The 19,287-nt window shown below is 41.1% G+C and overlaps 2 protein-coding genes across 2 annotated transcripts in view; both read left to right on the top strand.

Moving 5' to 3' along the window:
- The window catches only part of Fam20b (FAM20B glycosaminoglycan xylosylkinase), a 41,026-nt gene extending 27,508 nt beyond the window's left edge, over positions 1 to 13,518 (top strand). The window contains exons 6-8 of the mRNA XM_010630232.3: positions 1,986 to 2,177; positions 4,592 to 4,651; positions 11,051 to 13,518. Coding sequence (XP_010628534.1) covers positions 1,986 to 2,177; positions 4,592 to 4,651; positions 11,051 to 11,282 — 484 coding nt within the window. The 3' untranslated portion in view covers positions 11,283 to 13,518. The remainder of the gene's footprint in view (positions 1 to 1,985; positions 2,178 to 4,591; positions 4,652 to 11,050) is intronic.
- A 1,396-nt stretch (positions 13,519 to 14,914) lies between these two features.
- The window catches only part of Tor3a (torsin family 3 member A), a 17,857-nt gene continuing 13,484 nt past the window's right edge, over positions 14,915 to 19,287 (top strand). The window contains exons 1-2 of the mRNA XM_033761962.1: positions 14,915 to 14,989; positions 18,877 to 18,992. Of these exons, the coding sequence (XP_033617853.1) occupies positions 14,915 to 14,989; positions 18,877 to 18,992 (191 nt within the window). The remainder of the gene's footprint in view (positions 14,990 to 18,876; positions 18,993 to 19,287) is intronic.

A 19,287-nucleotide genomic window follows, 5' to 3' on the forward strand; every position in this document is an offset into this window, starting at 1 on the left:
TTCAATATAAAATGGCGTAAACATAACCTATTCCAAAAGGGAGGGATAGGAAATAGCAAGGAGATTTGAACCAAAACAAGACTGAATCCCAGCAGACTTGAAATCCTCCAGGTCCCATGTCTGTTTCGGGGGAACATGATGGTGTTACGTGGGCTCCAAGGGTTTAGGCTGCCCTGCCCGACAGCTTTGCTGATTGAGTCCATGTAGTCTCTCTTGGGCTGGCCCTCTTTGCTGCCTGCAGCTTTCCTTAGCAGCATTCCTATTCCTGGTATCAGTAGCTTCCTGTGATTTCCACTGCAGCTTCAACTTCAGGCATCAGCCTCTCAGGGTCTTTTTGTGAAGGCTGCAGTTCTGCTGCATATGATCTCGTTCCCTGTGCTTTCCTTTGAAATCTCAATCATAGCCTCCATGACCCCACAATTCTTGCATCCTTGCGTCCTGCATGTCTAAAAAATGAGCATGGATGATACCAAAGTCTGCCACTGGCCAAAGCAGTAGTCAGGCCCTCTCGGACCACCGCTGTAGTGAGTGGTCTCTGGGTACCTTGATGGCTGAACATAAGAGAAGAGGATCCTAAGGAAATGGCTTGTGAGTCTGTTTGAGGGATGCTCTCTTCAAGTGGAGGATTCCACTTTTATACCCTTGATTCTGTAATGGGTGGGGTCTCACTGATTGCTGAGATGTTCTCAAGGTATCTTCCCTGTTATATTGGAGCAAAGTACCTGGCACTAATTTCTTCAGCAACTGTAGCCTCTTTGGCCTAAATTTTACACATGGTTCTTTTTTGGTCACATTGCAAGTTTTTCAAATTTTTCTGTTCTCTTGTTGCTCCCATTTCTTATGCATTTCTAAAAGCAGCAGTCAAAACCCATTCCACTGCCTGAATTCTGTGATGCCTTGAAATTTCCCTTTAAACTCAACCTCCTGGGCTGGGGATTTAGCTCAGTGGTGCCGCAGCCTACCTCACAAGCACAAGGTCCCAAGTTCAATCCCCGGTACAAACAAACAAACAAAAACACCCTATAAATTCAACCTCCTGCAAAATCTCAGGACGTGGAAAAAATGTAGGCAAATTCCTTGCCAAGATATAACACAGGTGCCTTCTAGTCCATTTCCCAATAGAGGCCTCATTTCCATCTGAAACCTCATGAGCACAGTCTTTGCTGTCTGCATTTCTATTAACATGGTGGTCTTCTGAGTTCCCACCACAATTGCTCATTAGTCTCTGCTTCATGTACTCTAGGCTTTCTCTAGTCTGCTTCTCCAAACTTTTCCAAACTCTGCAGAGCAATTCCAAAGACTTCTGAACCACATCATCAGATAATAGTCATAGCAACTATCTCATTCCTGGTACCGATTTTCTTAGTCAGCTTCCCATCACTGTGATCTGTCCCTTAGGTAAACAGCTTAAAAGAAGGAAAGGTTTATTTTATAGTTTTTAGAGAATTGTCATGGTTGGCTCCATTGCTCTTGGACCTGTGGTAAGGCAGAACATTTGCTGGGAAGTGCATTATGGACTAAGGCTACTCACCTCATGTATTCTGGGAAACACAGTGATGGAAGGGCTGGGGTACCAGTCACTCTTTTAAGGGCACACTCCCAGTGATCTGACTTCTTCCACTTGGTCCCACCTCCTGACGTTCCACTGCACCTTCAACACATGGCCTTTGGAGGACATTTAAGATTCAACCCATACGTGAGAAAACAAAAGTGGAAATAAGGACTGAAATGTACAATGGATGTTGGGAAATGGTAAGAAAGCGTTCAAATGGGAAGGGGAACAATGGAGGAAGGAGGGAGAAAGGAAGGGACAAGAAAAAGTGAAAACAGAAAAAATGGCAACAAAGCTTCTGTACATAGGGAGGGGAGGGAGTTTGAAGGGGGAAATGGATAAAATAAAATGTATTAATAAAAAAAGATTCAACCCATAACAGCCAGGTACGTGGTTGTCACTCAGTAACCCTGGTGATGTTGCTTGCCTCCAGGTGGGAGTATGATGAGAGCTACTGTGATGCTGTGAAAAAAACATCCCCATATGACTCAGGCCCGCGCCTCTTGGACATCATTGACACCTCTATCTTTGATTACCTGATTGGCAATGCTGACCGCCATCACTATGAGAGCTTTCAAGATGATGAAGGCGCTAGTATGCTCATCCTTCTCGATAATGCCAAAAGGTAAGACCCACAGGACTGTCTTTTGTCAGTTTCTATATATAAAAGAAGTGTATTTTCTAGTATATCATGTTAATCGGCTCTTCATTGCTATAACAAATGCCTGAGCTAAATCAACATAAAAGGAGAAAAGGTTTATTTTGATTATTTCAGAAATTTCAGGCTGTGTGTATTGACTCCATTGCTTTTGGGTCTGTGGTGAGGTAAAACATCAGAGTGGAGAGCATGTGTTAGAGAAAAGCTGCTCCCCTCATGGCAGCTAACAAGCCCTGAAAGGAATGGGTGGGGTCCCAGTTTTCCATTCAAGGAAGGGAAAGCCCCCAGTGCCCTGACTTCTGTCTGGGTCCTGCCTCCTAAAGGTCAAACCCCTTCCCAGTAGCACTGTATGAAGGGCAGCCAGGCCCTTTAGCATATGAGCCTGTGAGACACATTTCAGATCCAAACTGTAGCAGGTGTCCTGGAAAACATCCAGAACTCAGTTGATACAATGTGTCTTTCTTTTTTCCACTTGGGGCCTTGGCTTGTTGGCACTCATCCTTCTCTGCCCATAAGGGATTTCAGTACTTTAAAATAATGGAGGGCTGGGATTTAGCTCAGTGGTGCCACCGCCTGCCTCACAAGCACAAGGTCCTGAGTTCAATCACTGGAACCAAAAAAAAAAAATTGTAAAATGGAAGGTCCTTTTCACAGACAGCTGGAAGGCAAGGTCCTTAATTTGTTACTACCTGCATCCTTCTTTCTTACAGAGCATCAGATCTGAGAAATGCAGATTTAATAGAAGACAGACTTTGTTTTTGGTTAAATTCATTTATCCAGAGGTTTATGCAATTTAAAATTTAGTCCTATCAAATAATAGGTGGTTAAGCAATATTTTGGTGGCAGTGTAGGCTCAGACTTTTTCTATCATGAGAAGAACTATTGGATAGAGATTATACACTAAACTACAAATTACTTTTGTCTTAAGATAAGTTTCTTTATTACTTTTTAGGCTTGAGCTATTTGGAGAGCACACTGTATTTCCAATTTGCACTCTGCAGTCTCCATGGTGGCCAGTTTAGTACCATAGATTTAGTTATACTTAAATAGAATTTGTTAAAATAGAATGCTTCCTTGGAGCTCAGAATTATTTAAGCACTAGTCACTATTATTAACATTGAATGCTGAGAATAAGCTGAGACATGGCTCCCTGGTAAAGAATGCTTGGGTAACTTTTGGAAATGATGCCACCATCTTATATGGAGCAAGAGGTGCGTTGTACTCTGTGAAAGATGGTGACGTGGACGGAAAGTAGAGGGCCAACAAACACTGCCTTTCCCTCTAACTCATCATAGCAAAGCAGCTAGTGGCCAGGGCTGTATTTGTTCTTGAAAATCTTTATCTTTGCTTGTAAAAATAGTTGCTTTGTTTGAAAGATCCTATAAATTATTTACATAATATTTGGTACATATCAAATTTTTTGTTTAGTCTACTCCAGCTGCCTTAGACTGGACAATTTATACCTTAGAATGGGCAAATTTATAAACTGCAGATATTTGTTACTCAGAGTTCTGGGGACTAGGAAGTCTAGGGTCAAGATGCTAGTAGATTTCATGTCTTGTGAGGGCGTATTCCTCATAGATGATACCTTCTGTGTGTCCTTACATGGTAGGAGTGAGTGAACAAGCTCCCTTACCCCTGTTTTTTAAGGACATGAACCCCCTTCATGAGATTCCCAAAGGCCCTACACACCTCTTACATTATGGATTATTTGGCAAGGTGAATGTTTTGCGAGGGGTGGGACATCCTTTGTTTTCAGAGGACTTTCACTATACCGAGGGCTAGCAGACACTTCAGCCATGAAGGTACACTTCCTGGAAAAGAGTGAAAGATTGAGTTTTTCTGGAATCATCTCCCTGACTCTGAATTATCTAATAACACTTTCACTTCTGCTTTGAATCAGTGTTTTCTGAGCCCCTGTGAACAGTTTTTCCAGCTTGAAGCTTCCAGTATGCTTGTGGAGAATAAGATATTGGTAATTTTGGAGTAGGACAAGTAATGGCCATCTGATTGTTTGGGGCATCCTAGTATGAATATCCCTTATTTCTTTCCCAGACTTTTCAAGTTTAGGAGTTTTCCTGTTCTCCTTTTGGTGCATTCCACACTATTACCATAGTTTTGCTCCAGCACCTTGCAGTATCTTGGAAGGAAAAAGGGTCCTTGCAAATAAAGTTATTTGTTGTTTGATACTTCAGCACAGGCTGTTAGGGATCCTGTGTCTAATTGGTCATGGCCTACTTATTTTTAAGTGGTTGGAGCTGCTAGCACATGAAATTATATAGGGTCACATTTGGGTTTCTTACAGAATTTGCTGTTTCTTTGATGCCAAGCAGGGAACTGGTACTTCCATCTAACTCACTAAGTTTGCATTTAATTTTCAGCTTTGGGAACCCCTCGCTGGATGAGAGAAGCATTCTTGCCCCTCTCTATCAGTGTTGCATGTAAGTTATCAGTGTTGCATCAGCCAATACGTAAGCCTGCATTGCCTTCCCTTTTAGACTCAGGTAACAGTAACTCCATTTCCTTGACCTTTAAACTTCTGAAAGGCAGCCCGGGCCACATACAGAATTCAGAGCCAACATAGAGTAAGACCCTGTCTCAGAAAACAAACACACACACAATTTCCTACTCTGGAGATCCAAAAATGGGGAACAGGGAAAGTAGAGGCAGGTGACACAAAGCATAGAATTCATTTTGAATTGAGAACTTACCAAGAGCCTGTCTCAAAATAATAAAGAAAGGGCTCAAGTGTGAAGGTCCTGGGTTCAATCTCCAGTACAGGGGGAAAAGGTTTGTAGTCTATGTAGTAAAAGTTATCTATGCTAGGCTTAATATAAGAGTATAATTGGGCTGGGGATTTGGCTCAGTGGTGCCACCACCTGCCTCACAAGCATGAGGACCTGAGTTCAATCCTCAATACCAAAAAAAAAAAAAAAAATTTTTTTTAATTAAAAAAAATTTTTTTTAATTAAAAAAAATTTTTTTTAATTAAAAAAAATTTTTTTTAATTAAAAAAAATTTTTTTTAATTAAAAAAAATTTTTTTTAATTAAAAAAAATTTTTTTTAATTAAAAAAAATTTTTTTTAATTAAAAAAAATTTTTTTTAATTAAAAAAAATTTTTTTTAATTAAAAAAAATTTTTTTTAATTAAAAAAAATTTTTTTTAATTAAAAAAAATTTTTTTTAATTAAAAAAAATTTTTTTTAATTAAAAAAAATTTTTTTTAATTAAAAAAAATTTTTTTTAATTAAAAAAAATTTTTTTTAATTAAAAAAAATTTTTTTTAATTAAAAAAAATTTTTTTTAATTAAAAAAAATTTTTTTTAATTAAAAAAAATTTTTTTTAATTAAAAAAAATTTTTTTTAATTAAAAAAAAAAATCAGAGGGGCCAGGGATTTAGCTCAGTGGTGCTGCTGCCTGCCTCGCAAGTGCAAGGACCTGAGTTCGATCCCCGGTACCCCCCCTGCAAAAAAAATCAGAGTATAATCACCCTCTAACCAGGCCCCTGCCAAAAAAACAAAACATCACCAACAAAACACCATCTAAAAAATCTGTATTGCTTTATCTGGTTACTTTGTGATTTTTAAATCATCTCGTCACATAAAACCTGGGATTTGCATATCTCAATTTGAAATTGTCTAAAACTAACTTTTACTTTTCACAGGTATTTAATAATTGATTTTTTTAATTCATTAAGTTTATTGATACATTTTAGGTATACAATATGATGGTATTCATCATTGGGAATTTGTACCTTTACATGATATATCTTATTTTTCCTTTTCTCATACTTATTCCTTTCCCTTCTTTCCTTTCCCCTACTCCTCCTGCTTCCCCTTTCCCTTTGGACCTTTTCTTCCTATTTCATATTATTATACATTTTTTTCTGTAAATTTTTTTATTGATACATTCTAGGTATATAATACATTTACATTTATCATTGGGAACTTGTACCTTACATGATGTATCTTGGTTCTTTTTTTTTTCCACCTTCCCCTGCCCTCCCTTCCACTCCTCCACCCCTCCTTATTCACAAAGGCTTTGTTTCCAATTTTCCCTTTTCTTATATTTATTCCTTTCCCTTCTTTCCTTTCCCCTACTTCTACCACTTCCTCTCCTCCTTTGGACTTTTTTTTCCCATTTCCCATTATCTACATTTTGATCCTTATTTACACTTTCAGTTTCTCACATCACATAAACTATTCCGTATTTACATATCTGTTCTATTTATTTCACTTCAGAGTATGGCCTTAATGTGCATCCATTTAGCTATAAATGTCTCCAGTTTCTCATTCTTTATGGCTGCGTAGTACTCCATTTTATTTTTAAGTCTTAGTTTTTTTTGTTTTGTTTTGTTTTTTTTTGGTACTAGTGATTGAACTTGGGACCTTGTGCTTGTGAGCTAGGCAGTGAAACCACTGAGCTAAATCCCCAGCCCTCCATTTTATTTTTTAAAAACCACATCTTTTTTCTTTTGGTACCAGGTATCTAACTCAGGTTCTTATGCTTGCGAGTCAGCGGCAGAACCACTGAGCTAAACTCCTGGCCCCAAAAACATATCTTCTTTATCCAGTCTTCAGCTTATGGTCAGTGGGGCTATTTCAAAGCTTTAGCTATTACAGACTGTACCACTATTAACATGAATACACATAAATTGCTGTGGTATGATTCTTTTAGTTCTTTTGGAAAGCTACCCAGCAGAGGAATAGCTGGGTCAAATGGAACCTCTAATCCTAATTTTTTGAGGTATCTCCATACTGATTTCCACAGTGGTTGCACCAGTCTACACTCCCACCAACAGTGGATAAGGGTTCCTTTTCCCTACAACCCCTCCAGCATTTGTTATTGGTTGATTTCTTGATAGCAGCCATTCTTTGTGGGGTGAGGTGGAATCTCAGTGTTGTTTTCATTTGCATCTCTTAAATGACCAGTGATGTTGGACATTTTTTATACGTTTATTTGCTGTTTCTACTTCTTTGTCTGAGAAATGTCAGTTCATTTCAGATGTCCATTTTTGAATTGAGTCTTTATATTGGGGGGGTCTGATTTTTTTTTTTTTTTTTTTTTTTTTTTTTTTTTTTAAAAAAATAGTAGAACTTTGAAGAACAGCTGGTAAAAATTTTTTCCCATATTGTGGGTTGTCTGTTAGCTCTGTTGGTGGTTTCTCTTGCTGTGCAAAAGCTTTTTAGTAAGATGAGATCCCAGTTGTTGATTCTTTGTGCTAGTTCCTGTGCAACTAAGGTTTTGTTCATGAAATCTTTTACTACGCTCATGCCTTCAGAAACTATACTACAAAGCTACTGTGATAAAAACAGCATGGTGCTGGCAAAGAATAATCTTCACGGACCTGAAGATTATTGGAACTGAATAGAAGATGCAGAAACAACTCCACACATGCTAGCCACCTCTTCTATTACAAAGGAGCAAAACACTCTCACTGGAGAAAAGATAGCCTCTTTAATAAATAGTGCTGGGCATCCGGGCGTGGTGGCACACACCTATAATCCCAGCACTCAGGAGGCTGAGGCAGGAGGATCACTGTGAGTTCGAGACCAGCCTGAGCTACATAGTGAGTTCTAGGTCAGTCTGAACTACATAGTGAAACTCTGTCTCAAAAAAATAGTTTGGGAAAAATTTGGGTTTCAACTTGTCAAAGATTAAAACTAGACCTTTATCTCTCACCTAAGCTAAACTAAAATCAAAATGGATCAAAGATCTAAATATTAAAACAGAAACACTAAACTAGCTGGAAAAAAGATTAAGTAGAACTCTTGAAGACATTGGCATAGGAAAAGATTTCATAATTGATTTTAAGAAATTCTGTATTAAGCTGAACATGGTGAAGCATGCCTGTGATCCCAGCTGTGATAAGGATGAAACAGGATTGCAGGTTTGAGGCAAGCCTGGGCTGTATAGCAAGACCCTGTCTCAAAAACAAAAACTAAAGCGGCCAGGGATTTAGCCCAGTTGGCACCATGCCTACCTTGCAAGAACAAGGTCTTGAATTTGATCCCGAGTACTAAAAACAAAAACCAAAACAGTCTATTAGAGAGTAAAGAAATTGAAAAGTAATTCAAGAAAATAAGATAAAGACTAGGCTCTAAGGAGCTCGTTTTCAGAGCAGCATTCCTGGTCTGATTGTAAAATGTGCACATCAAGAATCAGCTGGGGAGGGCCAGGGATTTAGCTCAGCGGTTCGGTGGCCTGCCTTGCAAGCGCAAGGACCCGAGTTCAATCCCTGGTACCAAAAAAAAAAAAAAGAATCAGCTGGGGGACCGGGGATTTAGCTTAGTGGTGCCGCTGCCTGCCTCACAAGCACAAGGACCCAAGTTCAATCCCTGGTACCAAAAAAAAAGAAAAGAATCAGCTGGGATTCACCTTGCTTGGCTGCACAAAAAAGCAGGCCCAAGAGCACCACTTACCACTAGGCAACCCCCAGGCACATTCATAGCTTGTAAGACTGCCCCTTAGAGCCACTGCACCCCCTTCCTTAACTCACAGTTTACCTAGGTAACCCTTGTCTTCATTCATAATTGGGAAACAGTGGTATAGATAATAAAAAATTAAAGATGTTTTTGTATTAGTAATGTCAATCTAATCCAGTCAGGAGATAGAAAAGACATTGTGTTAAACAGGGATGTTTATATAAAGAATTATTAAATTTTAATCTAAGAGTGACTGACAGGGAAATCAGGGATGAGGGAGAGTATCCAAGGACAAACTTGAAGTGTATTCCCTGCCCATGGTGGAGTTTGGATCTCAGTGGAGAAAGTGCAGTTGAGCCCAGTGGATAGGAGTGAAGTTTGCTGGTTGCAGATTCTGGGCAAGCTGGAAGTGACCTCCATAATGCACAGCTACAGAGGGCAGCTACTAAGTAAGAATCTTCTGGGCTGCAGGCGAGGCACATCTGTGGGCCTTCAGAGTGAATTGAGGGGTGGGAGCATGTACTTCAAGGTTGTGGTTTCCACATCAAGAGAACCTCAGGAAAGTACCATCAGTCCAGGCTGGGGGTTGAAGGTTACCAAAGGCCTGCACCTTCTGGGAATGGGGGTTGGGCACAGTTGCATTGGATGACTTGCCTCCTGCACCACTGGTCCCCACTATGCAGTTGCCAGAAGCATCCAGAGACCCCCTTCCTCCTGCACTGATGCTTTTCAAGGAATTCTGTCTGTTACGGCAGATTTTATATTGAAAGGTAAATCCGGTTAAGATGCAGTAAAGTGACAGGTTCATCACACTGGGCATTTGCAGTAGAGTTCCCAACATTTGTACTTCTCCATCCCTCTTATGCTTTACACAGAAATCTATCTTGCTTACTTTTAAAATGGTGGCAGAACAGTCTCAGAGTCAGACATTTCTGCCTACTTAATAATTTGTTTTACCCACCAGAGATAAGAACTTTTCTTATGAGATAATAATAACTTTTCTTTACTGTATCTTAGTCTGTTTCAAGCTGGTGTAATGTAATATTACAGACTGGGTAATTAATAATGAACAGAAATGTATTGGCTCATAGTTCTGGAAGCTGAGAAGTCCAATATCAAGGTACTGTCATCTACTATGTCATCACGTAGCAGAAGGGTAGAGAGGAAACAAGGGTTTCACAACAGTATCAGTTCCACTGATAGTTCTGCCTCATGGCCTAATCACACTTTACAGTCTCCCCTTTTAATGTTTTTTGATGGGCAACTAAATTGTAATGTGATGCTGCCTGGCAAATGCAAGGACCCAAGTTCAATCCCTGGTACCTAAATAAATAAATAAATTGCAACATGAGCTATGGAGGAAAGAGTCAAACCACAGCAGCTGGTAAAATAATTAAGGAAGCCAAGCTGGTGGTGCACACCTTTAATCCCAGCATTCTGGAGGCTGAGATAGGAGAATTACTGAGAGTTGGATCAGCCTGGGCTACATAGTGAGTTCAAGGCCAGCCTAAACTATGTTGCAAGACTCTCAAGAAAAAAAAATTTGAATATAAAAACAAAATAAGGAAAGTAGCCTTAGAGTGATTTTCCTATATATGATGTTAATGGCTGAAATTTTAAAAAGTCAGAAACATGAAGAAATTAAAATTACCCACTGATATGTAAAGAACACTGCTTCTGTAATCTTGTAGTCATTCTAATCTTGCACACACACACACACACACACACACACGCACTTTGTTTCCTCACAGCTTTGGAGTGTGTAAGTCTTTGTGTCTGCCTCTGGTTATTACCCAAAAAAGTATAAATGTATTAATGTGACTTACTTACAATACAGAATTCTGAATAGAGCCAGGTGTGGTGGCACATGCCTGTAATCCCAGCACTCGGGAGGCTGAGGCAGGAGGATCGTTGTGAGTTCGAGACCAGCCTAAGCTACCTGGTGAATTCCAGGTCAGTCTCAACTACATAGTGAGACCCTGTCTCAAAAAAACAAAACATCAAGACTTGTCATGTAGAGGTACAAGATCCCAACAATGAATGTAACTGTACTGTATCCCCTAAAATGTACCAATGAACTCAATTAAAGCTGAAAAAAAAAACAAAAAACAATTCTGAATAGAAATGATTTTTTTAAATTTAAAATATTTCACATAGCCAGGAGTGGTGGTGCAGCCCTGTAGTCCTGGGATATATAAACTGAGAGATCGGGGCAGGAGGATTGCAAGGTTGAACGTAGCCTGGGCAATTTAGTGACTTGGTGGGATCCTGTCTCAAGGGCACTATAAAGGCCTGGATTCAATCCCCAGTACTGTCAAAAAAAATTTTTTTTTTAACTTTTGTTTGCCAAGCAAGTTTTGAACTCCATTTGATAGAGCTTTTATGTAACTTGTACTAAAACGTTTTCTTCCAGCATTCGGGTTTCCACTTGGAACAGACTGAACTACCTGAAGAATGGAGTGCTAAAGTCTGCCTTAAAATTTGCCATGGCCCATGACCCCATCTCTCCCGTGCTCTCCGATCCTCACCTGGATGCTGTGGACCAGCGGCTGCTGAGTGTCCTAGCCACTGTGAAGCAGTGCACTGACCAGTTTGGGATGGACACTGTGCTAGTGGAAGACAGAATGCCTCTCTCCCATTTGTAATTCTCAACACAAAATAAGTGAGACTTATTTTTACAAAGATAGAGAAACAGCACAATCAATTCCAAATGGTATCAGATGACTTTGGAAGTTGTCAGCAGCAAATTTTGGTAGTAGAGGACAGGGTGGCCTTGGGTGTGTTTGGTGTAGAAACTGAGGCAGACATATTTCAGAGCGCGAGATGTTCCTGCAGAACCACCTCTGACTTCCTCGGTAGTGGCCCATTTTAGCAATGGGTTTTAGCGTTGGTTAGTTTTAATTCCCATGCCAAAGGACAAACAAGTGTGACGTTGGATAGGTGGATGCTGCAGGTGCTTCCAGAGTGTGTTTTGAGGTGAATCTTATAGTCCTTTTTCCACACTTGTGGATTTTGTGGAAACACTTTATAATTTCTTGTCTTTTTTTTTTTAATCGGGACTACTCAAATTGGAAAGTTTACTGCTACCTACAGAGTAGCAGCAAATAAAACCCTGCATTCTGTCGAGCCAAAATAGAATACACTGTTGAAGGGGGATACATTTGTAAGATAGAATTGGCGGGAAGGGTAAAGGCAGGAAGATACAATCTGTTAAGCAGTTGTGTTGTATGGTTTTGATGATTTTATTTATTTATTTTGGGGGGGTACTGGGGATCGAACTCGGGTCCTTGCGTTTGCAAGGCAGGCGCTGGAACCACTAATCTAAATCCCCATCCCTGGTTTTGATGATTTTAGAGGAGGGAAGAAGATAGACACTCAGTAGAACAAGAATCGGGAGATGACTGAATTAGCAGAAAGTTGATTTCCCTGTGATTAGGTTCTAAGGTATGTAAAAGGCAAATATGACTTTGTACGTAAGTAAAATCTGCATTCTCACAGTTGTGTCCAAATTAACCAAAACACTGTCTCTAGAGAAAATATTTTTACAACCCAAGCATGAGTCTCTATGGAGACTGATTTTCCCTTTTTTCTTAAAGCCGTCAAATCCTTTCTAAATTAACGAAGCAAACTGAAATAATACCTTAAATAAGAGTCAGGTGGTGTGATCTCTACAATCCTCATTTCTCTTCTGAAATGAATTTCCATTTCATTTTTAAAGTATTTGGTCATTGAAGATGCTGTTCCCAGGCTATCAGTGGCCCTGTTTCTGCCTTTCTTTCTCTTGTAAGAAAAGGCAGCTATCTATGCCACAGAAGACAGTATACTCCCTGCTGGCGGATAGACCGAGTCTCTGATTTGAGCCATGCAGAAGACGAATCAATGGTATTAAGCCTTCTAAGCCTTGAAATTAAGGGAGTTACCAGCAGGAGCCTTAAGATTTTGATTTATGTCAGATCCTAATTTTATCATTAGTCTCATTTGTAGTTCTTCCATCTTCTCTTAACACTGATTCATGTTGCTGAAACATAGGCTTAGTACTGTGTTCCGGCAAAATGATCCTGACGTATAAGCAGCTGCAGTAAATTATACGCCAGAGGGGACAGGCCTGGCGTGCCCACTCACCTATGCACTCAGCTGTGAGTGTCCCTTGCATCTTGTCCAGATGCCATTTCAGCTTTGTACTTCTGTCAGTTAGAGACTAGTAAGTATTTAAGCAGTGTGGTTGAGCAAATTTAATGCCAGTCACCTTTGACCACTCCCCTTTCAAAAACAGCTTTGTAATTTATGCCCCAATTTTCTGGCATTGAAAGATAACTTGAGTAACTTGTAACTGCTTTAAAATAGCATGAAATTATGAAACAATCGTAATTTTGTAGACATTTTGTAGTGGACACAAGGATGGCTGATTTTAAAAAGGGGTATTGAATTTAAGAAGCAGATACTGTACAAAACATTGAAATAGTGTTAACAAAGGAAGGCATCAGTTCTGATTTTAAGGCCACTTGCTGTGTGTGTTCAGGGAAGTTCACAGTCCAGCTTGAGAATAACTTGGTTTAGTGCTTCCCCGAAGCTTCTGGGAGCCAGTTGGCAAGAGGGAGTAGAAAGGACATCAGTTCTGCTCTTCTCCGAAGTGTTCATTGAAACTATGGATTAGTGGGCTGGAGATTTAGCTCAGTGGTTCCAGTGCCTGCCTAGCAAGAGCAAGGACCCAAATTCAATCCCCAGTACCAAAAAAAAAAAAAAAAAAAAAAAAAAATTATGGATTAGTGTTCTTTCAGACACATGTTGCCTTTAGTGTGTCACAGTGAAATGAGTAAGAACTCCTCTCAGACTGGGAATTTCTAAGGCTGAAGGCAGTAATCCTGCTAAGGGAAAAAAAAAGAAAACAGGAAGGAGACTTGTTTGAAAATGTTTCCTCCTTCAAAGCATTTGCAAAAATGTATCATTTTATTCTTTTTCTGTTTTCAAACTCCCACTCTTAAAAGGTATTCAGATGCGCAGTGGTTAAAATTAGATATGACATAGAACATACATTTATGTTCTAAATTAGGATTGGGTTAAATTAGAAAAAGTGTTTAGATGAATCTTGGAGAAAACCAACCATAAGCTTACAGCCCTAAAATTCAAAACACTAAGTTCTGTGTGAAAAAAAAAAAGCCTGGTGATGCTGTCCTCTTTTAGTTTGTTTATTAGAATCCAGCTGAGGCTGTTGCAACCAAGTTATTGGAGGGTTTGTGGCTAGGTATGACAGCTGAACCCTTAGATGGACGTGGATGTATTTTAATAGGAAATCAGAACCAATTGCCATTTCCTGTTCTTCTACTTCAAAATGTGTATTTTGAAGTTGGAATGTAGAAATTGGGGTATAGAGATTTTGTTTTAAAACTTATTTAATGAGGCTACATTATGGTTTGGGGAGAGGGTTATAAAATTTTTTCTGTGCTGAACAAATTAATACGATCCAATTTGCTCAGAGTATTGTTCACTATACTTTGAGGCATTTCTCCCTGTTTGCACTCAGGGTTAATGTGTCAGATGAAATTTAAGAAAATGGAGAAATTCGGGCATATTTATTTGCATAGTATTTTGGGAAAATTGAATCCTGTACATTTCAGTTTTTCAGTGACACCTGGGCACAGCATTGTCTTGTAATGAAGTCTGTCTTTTCTTTAAAACAAACTTTGGGCTGGGGCTTAGCTCAGTGGTGCCAAGTGCAAGGTCCTGAGTTTGACCCAGGTACCCCCCCCAAAAAAAACTTTGGACTTCTCATCCATACACCGTCTTTCTCAGCCTCCCTCCTCACCCCTTACCTGTCTCCTCTCTGGGTTGGTAGAGCAGCCTCCTCAGTGAGCCTGTATGAGTTCTCTGTGAGGTTGGGCTTCAGGAAACATGGGTGAAGCTGTACTGATAAAGGTGGATATGTATTCTAAGGAACATATATTTATTTTGACACAGTGAAACAGTCACCTCACAGAGGTACTTAAAGTTATTAAAAGTTACCTTTTCAGTCTCTGCAAAGGACTCTAAGTGATACAGATAGCAGACACCTCCTGGGCAGCTCTGGTGAGCCAGGTGGGCCTGCACCTGACTCCTGTGAAACTAGCTCTGGAAGGGAGGCCAGCTAGGCTCCCTCCCTTTCCTTAAGCCTGGGTGGTGAATAAGGACTGGGTACAATATTGTCACAGATTATTTTTGGAACCAAGGTGTTCCTCACAAACACAAAATGGGGAAACTGGGAATAAGTTACTGGGGAGCTAATTTATTTGCTTAAAGGGAGATGTGGGACTCACTACCCTCCTGTTTGACTGCCAAGGATTTCCTCTCAGAGCTGTTGCACAAGTGGAGGCACTTGGTAAGACACCAAATAAGAGACATTCAAGTTTCTAATGTGTTCTATGGATTCCAATTCTGAAAAAAATAAAGATTTTAATAAATATTGAGATACCATCTTTTTCTTTTAATCCTTTCCTCCTCCCTTTCAGGATTTTTCTATTTCAGTTTCCTACCTGTTTTGTACTCCGGGACAGAAGGGTACATCTTTTGTTCCCACTTAAAACTTCCACAGGGATTGCTTCGCAGTATCTGAAAGACCTTTAAATTGCCTCACCAGTCTTCACAAGGTCCATGCGAGGTTATAACTGTACTGAGCTTTCCATGGGTTCATCCTTTGTTGCTTTTGCATATTTGATAATTAACTCCACCCATGCAGCTTCTTAGAGGTAAAGAATTACCCCGCAGGACTTGTCACGTAGTACTATACAGTTTAGGCAGGAAGAGAAGCCGGGTGCCCTGATTAGATTTCTTAGGACACCCCAATTTTTAACTTGTAAAGTGGAAAGCCTGCACCTGAGCCTCAGACAGTAAGCAGAGTTCTTAAATTTTACTTGATTTGCACAATACTTGCCAGTTTTTGTCGTTTGTACTAGAATACATGTGGGAGGGTGAAACGTGGTTCATGTTCCTCCCTGACTGACCACATGCACATTCTTTTGCAGGCTGGACTTCAGGATTCACTTGCTTTCAAGCATATCAGATTGTTGTTAGTACTTGCAAAAGGTAGCTGGGAGCACGGGGTTCTTTTCCTGGGTAGTTTTACCCACAGTGTGTCTATAAAATGATATTTTAGTAGCCATCGTTTTGTGGAATAGGCTGATCATACCCACACGTTTCCACTGGAGAGGTTTTGAAGGTAAGTTGTAGTATAAGCCTCAAGGAGTAATAGGATTGAGTCTCAATGTAGGAGATGTTTGGTCTCCTGTAGACATTTGGGTTTTGTGAGCTGTACATGCCACCAAGATGACAGTGACTGTTCCCTCAGCCTCTAGTCCTGGCAGAGAACTGCTTATGAGGCACCAGGTGCTTCAGGAAGTAGGTAAACTACTTGCCCTGGAGATAAGGAGAAGGGAAGAATGGGGTTAGGGGAGGCAGGGTGATCCCGGGTGTGGGTAGAAGCCCTAATTCCATACATGAGAGCCGTGTGCTTAGGAGGAGATGCAAAGCCTCTGGGCCTGCAGTGTTTCAAGTGCCCAGGTCACCAGAAATGCCCCCTTGGGTTTCCCATGGTCTTCATCAGGTTCCTGGGTGTGCCCTGCCTCTTGAGAAGATGTGTCTGCACCATGACGCCTCGAGTGCTATACGGCACGGATGCTAAACAGAGGAACTACCAGCAAATACACAAGCTATAGAATATTCATGCTTGTATGAATGTGTTTTTTACATTCTAGAGTGGTTTAGGATAGAGATGTGATTTGGACCGGAAGATTGTTTTCAAGGCAGATAGTTCTGCATACCTTCAGGGGGCTGGGGAGATGTCTTTTGTAAAGCTAGTTTTCATTCAGATGTTCCCATTAAAGTTGTGTGCCCATTTTCTCTTAGATCCTGTTAAAATGCATGTGCTTGTTCCGTAGGTCCGGAGCCTGAAATTCTGCATTTCTGGTAAACTCATGTAGCGCCACACTCCAGTGTGGGCCAAGGACCCACGTGATGCTTGGTAAGGAACATAGTAGCTGCCAGTAGTTTTCCCAGTAGCCTCTAGATGTCCCAGTCATCCACGAGGTCTTGCTCCTGGAGTTTATAGCCATTAGCCCCCAAGCCCTGTGAGTGAAGTGTGGGTGATTTAGTGAAATACCTAAGGGATTACTTGAAACTGAGGTTTGGATTTGTTTTCCTGTGGCCTGACTGGTGAAAAAAAGTTTATTTTTTTAGGGGAAAAAATGATGAAGTCATTTTGGTCCAATAACTCCCAGCCACCCACTTACCATAAAATGCTAAATCTAAACCAAAACATTCTTTACAAGAATATTGCCAGACGTGGTGGTGCACGCCTATAATCCTAGCACTCAGGAGGCTGAGGCATGAGGATCACTGTGAGTTCAAGACCATCCTGGGCTACATAGTGAATTCAAGGCCAGCCTGAACATAGCAATATCCTTTCTTTATTTAAAAAAAAAAAAAAAATTTCCACAGTCTTAAAATTTGGATTGTTTTTATAATCTATTACTAATAATTTTGGCAGTGGTGCTAGGATCGAACCTGGAATCTTGAGCATGCTAAGCAGGTGTTCTATCACTGAGCTATACCTCATACCCATTATTGGTAAGTTTATCACCATAACTTCCCCCAATGAACCCAGTATTAACTCACCCAACCCTCTTCTGTTTTATATATTATGTAAACATGAAAATGAAAGTTAACGCGAATTGAGTATTGTGCACACAGGTATTTAATCTTCACACGGTGGGCTATTCGAGAGGTGGGGAATGGAGGCATGGGTTCATTTGGTAATACCCAAACTCCCTCAGACATAAAATGGCAGAGCCCATTCTGTTACTATGCTAGACTGCCACGTGTGCTCAAATAAAATTTGTTGAGTCAGTTTCTATTTTCAGGCAAGCACGTGGTGTGTGGGCTTTCTGTTACTATAATATCTGAGATAATCAGAAAGGAAAAGGTTTCTTTGGTTGCAGTTTTGGAAGTTCCAGTGATGGTCAGGTGGAACCATGTTTTGGGGCCTTTGATGGCAGGCAGGGAGGGAGGGAGATGGGAAGCAGCACTTGGTGCTGTGAGTAGGACAGAGCAAAACTGCACACCTCTTCAGAGCAAGGGAGCGAAAAAGACGACGCATCTCTATGATCCTCTTTGTGGTCATGACCCAAAGACCTTCCACTAGGCCCCTCTTAAATTTTCATCACCTCCTGTAAGCATGAAGCTAGTGACCAAACCTCTAACATGGGCCCTGCTTGGGGGAGACACTGAAGATCCAAACCATAACATTGTGTTCATAATCTGTCCTCTGAAGGGTCCCACACACTTGAGTGCAAATAATGTACTGATGCTATTGCTCTGGCTCCATGGAAAGTTTGGGTTCACTTTTGGCACCATCAGTGTAAGACACTATGTATACATAACATTACTTTTCAGGTTAACTTTTTTTTTTAACCAGGGATTGAACTCAGGACCTTGTGTTTGCAAGGCAGGCACAGTGCCACTGAGCTAAATCCCCACCCCTCAGCCTAATTCTTATGTCCTGACAGAGGTGCTTTTGTGGCTTTGGAGGCCGTATGAATGAGAGAGAGAAATTGCATGAGCTGCTAAGGATGGAGCAGCTTGATGCTAGGATTCACCTGTCTGGAGGTCCTACCTCAGAAGACATTAATCAGGTCCCCTACCTTTCTTGCCAGGGATTTCCAACTAGGACAAGATGGCTCGTAGGTCACTGATTTCGGTGACTCCAGGCTGAATTTGGCTCAACTTTGTTCCATGCTCAGTGTTAAGGAAGCCTGGGGAAGAAGCCCTCAAGTCTCTTGCTGGTAGTGTCTAATGCGCTCCTCGATCACAAGCACTCCAAAATTGTAAATCTGTAGTTAGCCACCTTTTTGCTTTTTTTTCTTTTTTAGTACCCGGGATCGAACTCGGGACCTTGCGCTCACGAGGCAGGTGTTGGCACCACTGAGCTAAATCCCCGGCCCATAGCCTTTCTTTTTTGCGAGATATAATTACATTGACAAGAGATCTTATGATTTCCCCATGACTGGGGATTTACAAAACTCAAATGCCTGCAGACCGGAAACCCATCAGCTGCTTCCTGCTCCTGGTGGAAGCCTGCTTGTTCCTTGCTGTTTCGTTTCCGTCTGCTGAGAAGCAAGGCCCGCGTGCGCATTGTTACGGGGCTGCTTGTCCCCTCAGCTAACTCTGCCAGCGTAAAGTGACTGAAACGGTGTCCTCAGCTTCCTCTAACAGGTTGGCGGGAAGGTTCAGAGGGGCCTAAGAGCGATTGAGAGCGGCCGTTTTAGTCATGATATCATCTTCTCGGCAACTCCAAACACTCCCCCGAATAGCCTGATTTCTGGGAGGCGGTAGCGCGGGGAGTGGGACACCTGTCTCGGGAGGCCGCCCCAGCACGCAGCCTAGGTTTCTATTCGCCCGGGTCGTGCAGGCGGCGAGTGGGCGAGGTTCAGAGGGGCCTAAGAGCGATTGAGAGCGGCCGTTTTAGTCATGATATCATCTTCTCGGCAACTCCAAACACTCCCCCGAATAGCCTGATTTCTGGGAGGCGGTAGCGCGGGGAGTGGGACACCTGTCTCGGGAGGCCGCCCCAGCACGCAGCCTAGGTTTCTATTCGCCCGGGTCGTGCAGGCGGCGAGTGGGCGG

This window comes from Fukomys damarensis, unplaced genomic scaffold (assembly GCF_012274545.1).
Source record: "Fukomys damarensis isolate Sample0158 unplaced genomic scaffold, DMR_v1.0_HiC HiC_scaffold_11, whole genome shotgun sequence".
Taxonomy (NCBI): Eukaryota; Metazoa; Chordata; class Mammalia; order Rodentia; family Bathyergidae; genus Fukomys; species Fukomys damarensis.